This window comes from Littorina saxatilis, linkage group LG6, assembly GCF_037325665.1.
Source record: "Littorina saxatilis isolate snail1 linkage group LG6, US_GU_Lsax_2.0, whole genome shotgun sequence".
NCBI lineage: Eukaryota > Metazoa > Mollusca > Gastropoda > Littorinimorpha > Littorinidae > Littorina > Littorina saxatilis.
The window spans coordinates 22,959,541-22,971,761 of record NC_090250.1 but is presented as its reverse complement, the minus strand read 5'-3'; the positions used below and the strand labels follow the sequence as shown (position 1 = coordinate 22,971,761).

General features: G+C 41.5%; 1 protein-coding gene across 3 annotated transcripts; it reads left to right on the top strand.

Moving 5' to 3' along the window:
* The first annotated feature begins 89 nt into the window (after positions 1 to 89).
* LOC138968778 (protein sprouty homolog 3-like) lies at positions 90 to 11,993 on the top strand. 3 transcript variants are annotated; one of them, XM_070341417.1, is made up of 2 exons: positions 90 to 248; positions 6,127 to 11,993. In XM_070341417.1, exon 2 carries the CDS (start codon positions 6,163 to 6,165, stop codon positions 7,075 to 7,077), a length of 915 nt encoding a protein of 304 aa, XP_070197518.1. In that variant the 5' UTR covers positions 90 to 248; positions 6,127 to 6,162; the 3' UTR covers positions 7,078 to 11,993. The 3 variants fall into 3 exon arrangements, with proteins under 3 accessions (XP_070197518.1, XP_070197519.1, XP_070197520.1); XM_070341418.1 differs by lacking the exon at positions 90 to 248 and adding an exon at positions 415 to 556; XM_070341419.1 differs by lacking the exon at positions 90 to 248 and adding an exon at positions 572 to 994.
* Positions 11,994 to 12,221: the final 228 nt, after the last annotated feature.

Genomic DNA, 12,221 nt, shown 5'->3' with positions numbered 1-12,221 from the left:
GCACCGTTCACCTTGCTTTCACAGCTAACCGCATTATTATGACAACCCAAACCCTCCACCCCTTCACGTTAAAAGTGAGATAGCCCTGGCCGGAAGTTTCGCGAGAGGTCATCTGTAGGGTTCAGATTGCAGTAAAACGTTCCAAGCGAGAGAGGCGAGCTTCTGTGCAGAGTTGCCATATTTTTCAACATGATTCCTGTACTTGGACGTGTCGGAACGGTTTTATGACTTCTTTTCATCGAAAACAGGTATGCTGATGCGTTAGTTACCACTATTTTTTTAAGCGGTGGGCAATCGTAAAAGCGAATCGCGTATTGCTGGCGGGCGGCTCGTCATTCGTTGGAACGGCGAGGCGAAACGATGCCTAGGCCAACTCGTCGACCAAGTGGGGATTTTTGACTCACATGCGAAGCAAAAGTGTTTTGCTGTATGCTGCTGCCCGCAGTTTTCTTCAGTCACATGTGTTTTCGAGCTATGGATTAGATCATGAGCACAATGTGCGTTCCTGCATTCCAGCAGTGGATTATTATTTCTCTGAGTTGTGTGTCTGTGGAAGGTAGGAGGTTTTGATGCAACAGCAGCGTTTCGGCGCTGTGCTTGATATTTGTGTCCGAGAAATGGAGGTCGGTGTTTATGTGTGGTGTGGAGGCGTCGAAAAGAAGCGCGTTGGATGCGCGAGGAGTCGCTATGCGGCAAGAAAGTGTAACTAGGCATTTTGGGTCAAACCTGTGTGTGTACGTGCCGTATGCTATTACTTTCTGGTCATACCAGGTCGGTCTGGAACCAGGATTACCCATAGCGCACTCTGGCATCACTGACGAGAGAGCTGCAACATTATTTTGTACGATTGCAGAATTTTTGATCGCTCGTGTATAGTTGTGGTCGTGTGGTTAGTCATTGGAAAATGCATTGTGACCCAATTGCGTGTGTTGAGTTTGTTCACAGGTGTCAGTGTAAAAAACGTTGCACAGTTCAAGTGCTGGAATCCTGAAGCGTAAGTAGGTCAGGTTACCAGATGTACAGTCGGTTTGAAGTATTCGCAGTTATTAACAATAACATCACAATGTTAGATAAAGAAGCATTATAATTTCGTTTGTGTTTGGATTTGATAAGGCTTAGGCCAAGAAAAAAAAATTGTCTGTTTCTGGTAACATGGCTAAAAAAAATAGGGTCGGTAGGTCGGGATTTTTTTTTTTTTTTTTTCTTTTTACCCCAAATGTAGACCAATAAAACTAACTTTAAAAATCGCGCAAAGAGACTGGATTCACTATACATAGAGACAAGACACTCAACACATTTACAAATCGTCAGCGGACTTTCGTTTTCACACGTTTTTGTTGTTCATTTTCTCACCCTGTCCTTTACCACCAAAAAAAAAAAAAAAAAAATTTGAGTTTGAAAAAAAAAAGTTTAGGGTCGGCGCCGAAATTTAGGGTCGGTCGGGTGACCAGAAACAGACAATTTTTTTTTTTGCCTTATACACCAAATAGAACTTAAAATAGTATAACCTTAAAGTTGAAGAGCATTTCTTATTAACTGATTAAAGGCATATGTACGCGCTCCCGTGTTTACAAAGTGTAGTTTGCCCATAATCGATGTCAAACGCACCATAAGACCATGTAATGACGATATGTCGCCATGCGCGGACCATATACATGCATTACAGCTTGTTTTAGAGTCTCAAAAACTTTGGATGTAAACAAAGACGCGGAGTTATTTCCCTTGCGTCAACGCTACCTCTGTTGGCAAATCTATAAATAGGACGATCCAGATCAAAATGAAAATTAACATATCTCAACATTGAAGGGGTCCTAGACCACAATATTTTGCAGGGAACTTAATTTAGCATGTCTCCAGCTGTTGGTAAAGCAATTAGCGTGTATAGTCATCGAGTACATATGGCTTTAAGTGATCAATTGTCACTAAATAAATGTAATACCCTTTTTTGTGTCATTTGCTGAGGTAGTTTACATTACGTAATGATCCGCTGAAAATAACTAGGGACCCTGGTGTTTTTTTTTTGGGGGGTGGGGGCAGTAATGGTGTTTACTTTGTGGTTTTTTGTTTTCATCGTGACACATACGGTTGGCCTAGTGGTAAGGTGTCCGCCCCGTGATCGGGAGGTCGTGGGTTCGAACCCCGGCCGGGTCATACCTAAGACTTTAAAATTGGCAATCTAGTGGCTGCTCCGCCTGGCGTCTGGCATTATGGGGTTAGTGCTAGGACTGGTTGGTCCGGTGTCAGAATAATGTTACTGGGTGAGACATGAACTTGATGAAGCCTGTGCTGCGACTTCTGTCTTCTGTGTGGCGCACGTTATATGTCAAAGCAGCACCGCCCTGATATGGCCCTTCGTGGTCGGCTGGGTGTTAAGCAAGCAAACAAACAAACAAACAAACACATACGCAATAACAACTGCTGTGCCTCTTTTTATCCAATGCTTTTTCTGTGTGTATCGTATATATATATATATATCTGGCAATTAAATTGATTGAAATTTTGGCAAAGCAATCTTCGACGAAGGCCGGGGTTTGGTATTGCATTTCAGCTTGGTGGCTTAAAAACTAATGAGTGAGTTTGGTCATTAAAAAATCGGAAACTTGTAATTAAAATTATTTTTTTATTAAACGATCCAAAAACAATTTCATCTTATTCTTCGTCATTTTCTGATTCCAAAAACATATACATATGTTATATTTGGATTAAAAACAATCTCTGAAAATTAAAAATATAAAAATTAATATTATGATCAAAATTAAATTTCCGAAATCGATTTAAAAACTATTTCATCTTATTCCTTGTCGGTTCCTGATTCCAAAAACATATAGATATGATATGTTTGGATTAAAAACACGCTCAGAAAGTTAAAACGAAGAGAGGTACAGTAAAGCGTGCTATGAAGCACAGCGCAACCGCTGCCGCGCCAAACAGGCTCGTCGCTTTCACTGCCTTTTGCACTAGCGGCGGACTACGTTCAGTTTCATTCTGTGAGTTCCACAGCTTGACTAAATGTAGTAATTTCGCCTTACGCGACTTGTTAAACTTGCAGTAGCACGATCCCTGGGAGGGTTATTGCGACGGGTTTTCCTAATCTTAGACTTCTTTAACTTTCAAGAGCCGATGTTGAATATTACAGTTGTTATTAGTTACCAACGATAAAATTGATGTGTCAAGGAGTTCAACTTCAAGCCTATAGTTGTAGTCTTGAAAACAAAATGCTAAGGCCTAAAAAAAAAATAGGTGTGGTTACGGTAATCCGACCTACCCTATTTTTAGGGGCCGACCCTATAACTTTTTATTACATATAATTTGTCACAAAAAAAACCGAGTGCAGAAAACGCAGTGAAAGCGACAGCGCTTGAGTCCCACACTTATTTCCCTGTCACGTAGGTTTAATTTGTACACATTAGAAAAAAAGTTTAAAAAAAAAAGGGATTTCCTACCTTCCTACCCTATTTTTTTTGGCTGTGTTACCTTAACCACACCTTTTTGACTCACATGCGAAAATTTTTTGCCTTAGGAGCGGTGTGATGAGCTAATACTTATGGTCGAGTCATCTGGACGTTTTTCATTGAATTTCCAGCATAACCAGAATATTGTACACTCTGACTAGTAATACTAGTATTTGTAACCATTAGAATTTACTAGTGACGTAGTCTAGTAAGAGGATTTGGCGAAAGAGACTTTTGACACAAAGGAGCTGAAACTGAAAGTTAACATTTTCTTTACCAGTAAACTTCCATGGGTGCGAATTAAAATCTACTTAATTCAGGAGTATTCTTTTGCTTCGACTTCCAGCAGTTCAAACATCACTTTTTCCTAGTGTTTTCAGTTCAACTCGCAAGCACTTTTACAACTTCACAAGAAAGTGGCGTCTTGACCTCACAGGGTGTTCCAGCTGGCTTTCTTCTCGTCCTATCCTCGTCCTATCCTGGGGACAAGTCATGAAAAGCTGAAAAGCGGCTGACTTGACAGACGACATTGACAGTTGTCAAAGGTCTTGACAGATCCACATGCCTATGAAGATGGTAAAGGTTTCCCAGTAACACTGCAAGTGACTTACCTCTGGTACTGTTGTTAAGTGTATACATACAGGTTTGTTATGTCAACTTCAAAGGTTTCCTGACGTCAGTGTTACTGTAAGTGTAAGGCTGAAAGTCGTTGACGATTTTATAATGAAGTTTTTGTTTGTTACTGTTAGCGGGATCCCGTTTTCTGTCGGTTTGTCAGTGGTGCTCCTTATTTTTTTCAGTCATAGACTGGCACAATGTGGTGGTTTGTTTATTTTCTGCAGTATGAACCTGTTGGACTTGTATAGCCGTGCACTGATGCGATTTGTTCTGTACTGGCTGTACTGTGTGTTCCAGGCTTGAAAGTGGCGAGTATTTTACTCGCCATGTCGACATGTAAATGGCGAGTAGAAATGTAAATCTACTTGTCAAATGCGAGTAAAGTTGCTGAAACAAATGGTTGGTTTGGCGAGTAAAAAGACAAAAATTTGCTCTCTGGCTAGTAAATTATGAGAAGTACTCTAGTCAAAGACCAGTGCCCCATTTCGTGGACTTCAGCGCTGTGTTCTGACTGCTTGAGACCACTACCATCCTCCACTCCTTTTTTCCCCTATGCCCTAAAGGGAAAGACTGTTTCAGCCTGATAATAATTGGGCAAAGTGAACTTTGCTAAGTGTACTTCACAAGGCTGGCTGCACAAAGCTTTAGTTTGATACTGATGTTTTGTAAACCCCCAAAAAACTGCGCCAAAATAAAAGGTTGTTCCTATTCTGTAGTCAAGGGCCCCAAAAAATAAGGGTTTGTAGGTTGGTACCGATTTTGATTTACATTATATTATTTTTACCTGGTGGGATACATGTGATTTTTATTGGCCGGAACACATACATGAATGCGAGCTTTGGCCTTTAGATGTCGGAGTAAAGTAGCTTTCCTTTTAAATTAAAATCTGCTAAAAAAAATTAAACAAAATTGAAGGATAACAAAATTTTACCTCCAGGGTTTGTCAGGGAACCAGAAACAATGATTTTATTCTCTTAATTCTGAAAAACCGTGGTACAGATTCAAGCGTGTGTGTGCTGTTCACATAGCACGTTCTTAGACAATAAGACATGGTTTTGTAGCATTTGTCATTAGTTTGAATTTGCATGAGTGGTGGTTTCACAAGTTTGGAGTGGGACCGAGAGACATTGGTTGCAGTTATACGCTGTATCATTATGTATGCCTGTGAGTGTGATTATCAGTTCAGACCTGTGGAAGATGTCTGCTGTATTGTTACTGATGGTAGACTCCGACTCTGACAATCAGACCTGGAGCCGATTTCATGGACTCACAGTGGTCACACTGACAGTCCGATCACCGCTTCGCCACCCGACTGCAGTTGTCTTAATTAAGGCAGTGCTGGGGAGGGCAGCACTGTTATCGGGCAACTAGATGTGCAAAGAGGCACAGTCGGCCAACTGAATTGAAATCTTTTTCATGGAACCTGATTTCATTGGATTACTGCACTTCACTTGCTAACTCAACTGCAATTATCTGACTGTGTTGCCCTCTCTTGCTTGCCCGTGAATTTTGCCCCTGTGCCCAAACATGATTACATCTGACGGTGGTTGCAACTGTACGAAGAACACACTCACATGCCCTGAGAGTGAGACCTGTGGGTTGTCTCTTGAAAACTCTCATGAAACTTGTAGGAATGTGTTCACTGCTTATACAGTGTGTACATAACACTTGGAGACACTTTATGGGGAGCGCTGATAATGTAGGTAGAGTTGATACAGCAGTACCGCCCATTTTAGACCTCCAAACGATGGAACAGAAAGACCTATGAAATCAATCTTGAGAAATTCAGGTCAAAATCAGAAGAGAAACAATTTACACAGGTTATTTGAAGAGAATGTCGGAGATAAGAGGGTCTTCGAAAAAGGGGGAGGTCTTAAATGATGGGGGAGGGGCATGCCTCAAAAAGGGTGTGTCCCTGTACGTAGCTTAGGGGTAGGGTGCACAATGTTGGCGTTCCGGTCACTTGTTTCTATACATTTTGGGAATGAAAAGAATAATTTAAATTGACTGAAAATTGAAATTGTTCATTTTATCAAATGTGTGGTGTGTGTTGCAGATTAACGAGACGATGAGTCCCAACGGTTAGGGGGCGATGCCCCTTTCCTCCTGGGACCCGACGACCCACCACCAACAGCCAATGAGAACATCCTCCATCCGGACTCTGCCCCCTCCTGATGTATCTCCGTCTCAACAGCAAGCCATCGTCACGTTGGCCCAGGTGCGCTGCGGCCCGCGTGCCATCAACGAGTATGTGGACTCTCCTCGCACGCTGCCCATCCTGCCGCTCAAGTCCACCCACATTGGACTGAGCTCCTCCTCCCTCCCTCCCAGCCCCGCCCCAGTCCACGCGGTCAGCCTGCCGTGCCGGACCAACACGCGCCCCACCAATGGTGGTGGTGTGGTGGGAGGGAGTACCGTCAGCAGCGGCAATGGTGGCGGTGGTGGCAGCGCTGTGATTTCCACGCAGCCGTCAAAGTCTCCGCCGCTCAAAGATGACGCAGCGGGCGGGGGCGGTGGTGGAGGAGGCGGAGCAGGAGGCGAGAGGGGGGCAGGGCCGGGCGACGGTCACTCCTCGATTATGTGCTCCAAATGCGGCCAGTGTCGCTGCGCAGCGTGTTCGGAGCCACGAGAACTTCCGGCCAAGTGGTGCTGTGGGAACCGCTACGAGGTGAGCCCGGCACTGGCGGTGGAAGTGTGCACGTGTTTCTGCTGCGTTCAGGCCGTCTTCTACCACTGCGGGGCGGAGGAGGAGAACGCGTGCTACGATAACCCTTGTGCTTGTGGGGGCAGCAAGTGCTGTTCAAGATGGACGTGTGTGGCGGCGGCGGCCATGCTTCTCCCTTGTCTGTTGTGTTACTGGCCCATGCGAGGGTGCTTGGCCGCCACCACCGCCTGCTACAACTGTTGTCGGAAGAAGGGCTGTCAGTGTTCCAAGCGACCGTGTGAGTCCAAAACTAACTCGCAGACAAGACGGTTACTGGTGGAATCGGACAGCTCGAGTGCTTGAGACAACCACGCTGTCCGGTGTGTGTCAATATCTGTCTTGTCTGTCTGGTGTACAAACTACAGTGTGTGGACTTAATCAACGTAACGAGGAGTACAGTTTCCTCACTAGTGGGCGTAGTGAAGAAGAATCTCTTGTTTTTATTCACATGGTGATAAAGCGGGTTGTTACAGAAAACGAGCTTCGCCTTTTCGTTTTATTGACCAGGGAAGCGCCGTTTTCGAGGGGGGAGAGGAGGAGAGACGGGGAAAATGTGTAACCAAATTTTGACAGATTGGTGCGGAAAACTGCTGGCGGAGTGAGTGTGGCTGTGTTTAGTGTGTGATCGTTTACCTCATCAAGATAATTAATTGTTTGGAGCGACTTCATGACGGAGGTAGAGCAGGTCTTGAACTAAGAGCTGATCTTTTCGAGGTTGTGCGTTGTGAACTTTGCTTTATCACAGTAAGGAACTTGGAGATAAAATTATTGTAGACCATCAACGTTATGTCCTATCCTGGAACTAGTAGTCATTAGGCAGCCCGGATTGTTGGTGTTACTTTCCTGTGATTGGCTTGAAATTAATGACAATGTTTATGCATTCAAAAGAAAATGTTAGAAACAGGAAGGGTTCAGAGGTCTGGGGGCGAAAAAGGGAAAACGTTTTGATAGTAAAACAAGAGGAAAAAACAGCTTAGTTTTAGTTTTCCAGCAAAATGAAACATTAGCAAAAGTTGATGCAGAAAGCATGAAGTTAAGAGGACATGTTCTTGTTCGTGTGTTTATTTTTGTAAAGAAAAATCAAGTTGTGAAAACTTTTTGCTACTGGTTTGTAGCAGTGGTTTGTGAGAGACCGGTGTGTGCGCGCGCGTGTGTGTATAGATAGAACTGAACTGATGTGGCTTCCCCGGACAATGGGTGGTACAGTGGACTTTAACCTCCCATCCTCCCTCCCTTTCACAAAAATGGACAATGAACACCAGGTTGTTTTGTGTACATTCTACTGTGCTTTCAAAAGAGTCACCTGGAATGAGGCTCAGGGTTTATGTGATGTGCTGCAGTCAGATGAGGCGTTGCCCGTCTGTGCGTCTGTCCGGCAGATTTTTTTCTGAGGACTGGGACAGATGATAGCAGGTTGCATTTAAAAATGAAAATGCTTGCTAATTCAAATGGCAAAGTTAAACAAAACAAACAAACAAAAAAAGTTGTTGAAAATGTTGTGTTGTTCTTGTAACCTCTCTATTTGGTATTTGCATATGATATTGTTATCTTGAATGATTATTTGGTGTTTATTTTTCTTGGTATTATTGTTGATTATCATTTTTTGGTTTCTGTTGTTATGACCTAGATTATTTAATTTATTTGATTAATTTTCAAACGGTTTCAAGAAACGTAATGACAATTGACATTGCAGTAAATGAGCGTGTGTGTGTGTGTGAAAGTGAGCAAGTGTTATGTTATTTAGAAAATCAGCCACTACGTTTTGTTTCTCATTCATAATTCGTGGTCAAACTTAAAGTGTCGGGTTGAAATATTCAAGTATAAAAAGATATATAATACAGTTGGTGTATTATTCTGTGGATGTTTACCGTTAGTCTAATACCACTGTCATTAGTCATCTAAAAGTGTTTGAGTTGTATTTTATCATTTATGTGATACTTGACTCACTTGACTATTGTAATGGTTATAACGTAACCACTTCAAGATCAGCCATTAAACAGTATGATGACTGGATTTCTTTTGTGTGTAATTGTAATGGAGCAGTTTCAATTTTAGACCTGAGAGTAAAAAGGGTAGGGCTTTTTTGAAAGCAAGATTTGTTGTCGACAGGAAGATCTAGATCAGAATTGGGATTTGGCCAGTCACTGAGTCAGTAAACGTATTGTGTTTCTGAGATCAAAATGTTGAACTGTGGTTCCATAGATTTCTGTGTTTTTCCCACTCTCACACAGATACATGGACACTCCAAGTACAACTTTTATAATATATGATGTATTGTCACTGTCACTGTCAGCCTTTTTATGCCTTTCTTGTGAAATCTAAAAAATGTCCAGTTCATTTACTTGAACTACAAATTTATTGTGCATTTCTTGTGAAATCTAGAAAGTGTCCAGTTCATTTACTTGAACTACAAATTTATTTTCGTTCTCTTAAGTGTAGAACTTAAGTGTCCAAATGGTACAGTGACTGCTTGCTTCAAAAGGAGAGAATGGTCTGATGCCTCATGCTACATTTGTGTAAGTGGGATACAGATGTTGAAGTGAACTGGGATTAAAATGCTGAGTAGTGGGGTACCGAAGCTCAAAACCAAGTCTATTGTTAAATGTATAGCTAGGTTATTACAGTAATTACACAAAATCTTTACCTATAAAAACCCTCCTGAAGCTGATTTTTACATTTAGTCAAGTTTTGACTAAATGTTTTAACATAGAGGGGGGAATCGAGACGAGGGTCGTGGTGTATGTGTGTGTCTGTGTCTGTGTCTGTGTGTAGAGCGATTCAGACTAAACTACTGGGCCGATCTTTATGAAATTTGACATGAGAGTTCCTGGGTATGATATCCTCGGACGTTTTTTTCATTTTTTCGATAAATACCTTTGATGACGTCATATCCGGCTTTTTGTAAAAGTTGAGGCGGCACTGTCACACCCTCATTTTTCAATTAAATTGATTGAAATTTTGGCAAAGCAATCTTCGACGAAGGTCGGGGTTTGGTATTGCATTTCAGCTTGATGTCTTAAAAACTAATGAGTGAGTTTGGTCATTAAAAATCGGAAACTTGTAATTACATTTTTATTTTTTATTAAACGATCCAGAAACAATTTCATCTTATTCTTCGTCATTTTCTGATTCCAAAAACATATACATATGTTATATTTGGATTAAAAACAATCTCTGAAAATTAAAAATATAGAAATTATGATCAAAATTAAATTTCCGAAATCGATTTAAAAACTATTTCATCTTATTCCTTGTCGGTTCCTGATTCCAAAAACATATAGATATGATATGTTTGGATTAAAAACACGCTCAGAAAGTTAAAACGAAGAGAGGTACAGTAAAGCGTGCTATGAAGCACAGCGCAACCGCTGCCGCGCCAAACAGGCTCGTCACTTTCACTGCCTTTTGCACTAGCGGCGGACTACGTTCAGTTTCATTCTGTGAGTTCCACAGCTTGACTAAATATAGTAATTTCGCCTTACGCGACTTGTTTCTTTTTTTTGGGGGGGGGGGGGGGGTGCTGCATTTTATCTCCAGTGCTTCTTTCCTCACTGTCTTAATGGCTATTCTTAGATTCTTAGAATGACAGGTTCAGATGACAATCTGAGTTTTGATGGGTAAGTTAAATCCTATAGCTGCTCAGCTTACAGTAAAAAAAAAAGACCTTCAGACTTAAACGTGTGAGAGGTCAGAAACAAGCACTTTATCTGCATGTTTACCATCAACTTCATTTATGTTAAATGAAAAGTTTTAAGGTACTGTGACTATGTGCATTAACTTAACTTATTCTTGGAATTTTATCATTTTTAAACATATGTTTTTTACACTGTTTTAGTTAGTAGATTAAGAGTATTCTAATTTCTGTGGAATGTGTTGTACAGGAAAACATTATAGTTTGCTTGTGTTTTGTAGGTATTTTTATTTAAGCAGTTTTACACAAACCTAGATTTTTAGAATAAATTCTTTACAGAATATTTAGCATACATATTCAGTTTCTTCCTAACATCTACACTCAATAGGGTACAAATGTGTCAAGTATGCGTGAATTGTATTTGAAAATAATGGCAATGTTGTTGTCACTGATCGTCAAGTCAACCATATTCAACTTGGTGTAATGTCCATTTTGTTTGAAGGCATAGATCGTTGGATGTATTATTTTGTATTGTCATCGGGTTTCAGACCTTTTTCAGTGGCAAATATTTCTGATGTTCAGGTTGTTCACTGAATGTATTACTAATTAACTATGTTGAGCGGCGTATATTTGAACAGCAACTGAGATTGGATCTATGGTTAGATTTAATTTCCTTCAAGCTTTCAGTTTTGGCTTTCAATTGGCTTGTCTTGAGGTCCGTGCACATGGGATTACTGCTTTTTAAAAATGCAAAAGTTAAACGGGTGTGGAACTACACAAAAATAACAGCTGCGTGAAGATGGGGGGGGGGGATGGGATTTGAGATGTCTGGATACATGCTAGATTTAAGCTACACCCTGTGTTAAACTAAAGGTAAAATTTATCCTACTGTTGAGTTACTGGGTAGAAATTGCAGAAATACTTGAATGTATTAGCGGACACTTCACAGGTAATTCAACTTAATGTGTGTCCATGTTGGATTTGGACTTGGAGACAGGAAGAGTATGAAATTATCTCTAATTTCATAACAAAAAATTACTAGGAAAAAAAATGTGAGGGGAGGGAGGAAGAATCAGCCTGGGGAGTGGAAGGGGGGGGGGATATCAGCGTGGGTGTGAGGCTGGGAGGGGAAGGGGATGGCAGGGTGGGTCGGTGCAATGTCTGCCTGTATGCGTGTGACCAGCGCGCAGGGGTTCGAAACCCCCCTGTGCTAAAACTTCACTTGTTATCGTTACAACTTTATTTTCCTTGATTTCTTTGTGCGTAGGCGATGATGTTCGATGTTCAAAAAGAGTGGCTTGTTGATTCGATGGCAGGAATGTGTATACTGTACCACAAGTTTCAGTCTTATGTGTTCTATAACTTTATTTTGTGTGTGTTGTAGGGGAGGGAGTGCTTGTTACCCACCTCCTAGTGCTCCCCCCTGAGGCCACTGTTTGTCTGTTGGAAGCGTGGGAACATTGGGCTGTACCTGTACAGTGTGATACAGTGTATATATTTATATAGTAGAAGAGACTGGACGATAGATGCTGATCTGGTGCTCAGTACTTCGCAGTTGTACATAAAGTCTTGTTGCTGTTGACGGTCAGACTTGTCAGAGTGTTCTGAGTTGTATATTTTGTGTTGTGCGTGTGTGGGTTTGAACAGAGAATGAGAGAGAGAGAGAGAGTGTGTGTGTGTGTGTCTGTGTGTGTGTTGCGAAGCAGAGACTAAGAGGGAGTGCATAAATTAATATAGTTGTGTGCGCGCGCGTGTGTGTGTGTGTGTGTGTGTGTGTGTATGCAAGTAAATCAAAATGCAACACCAGACAAAAACA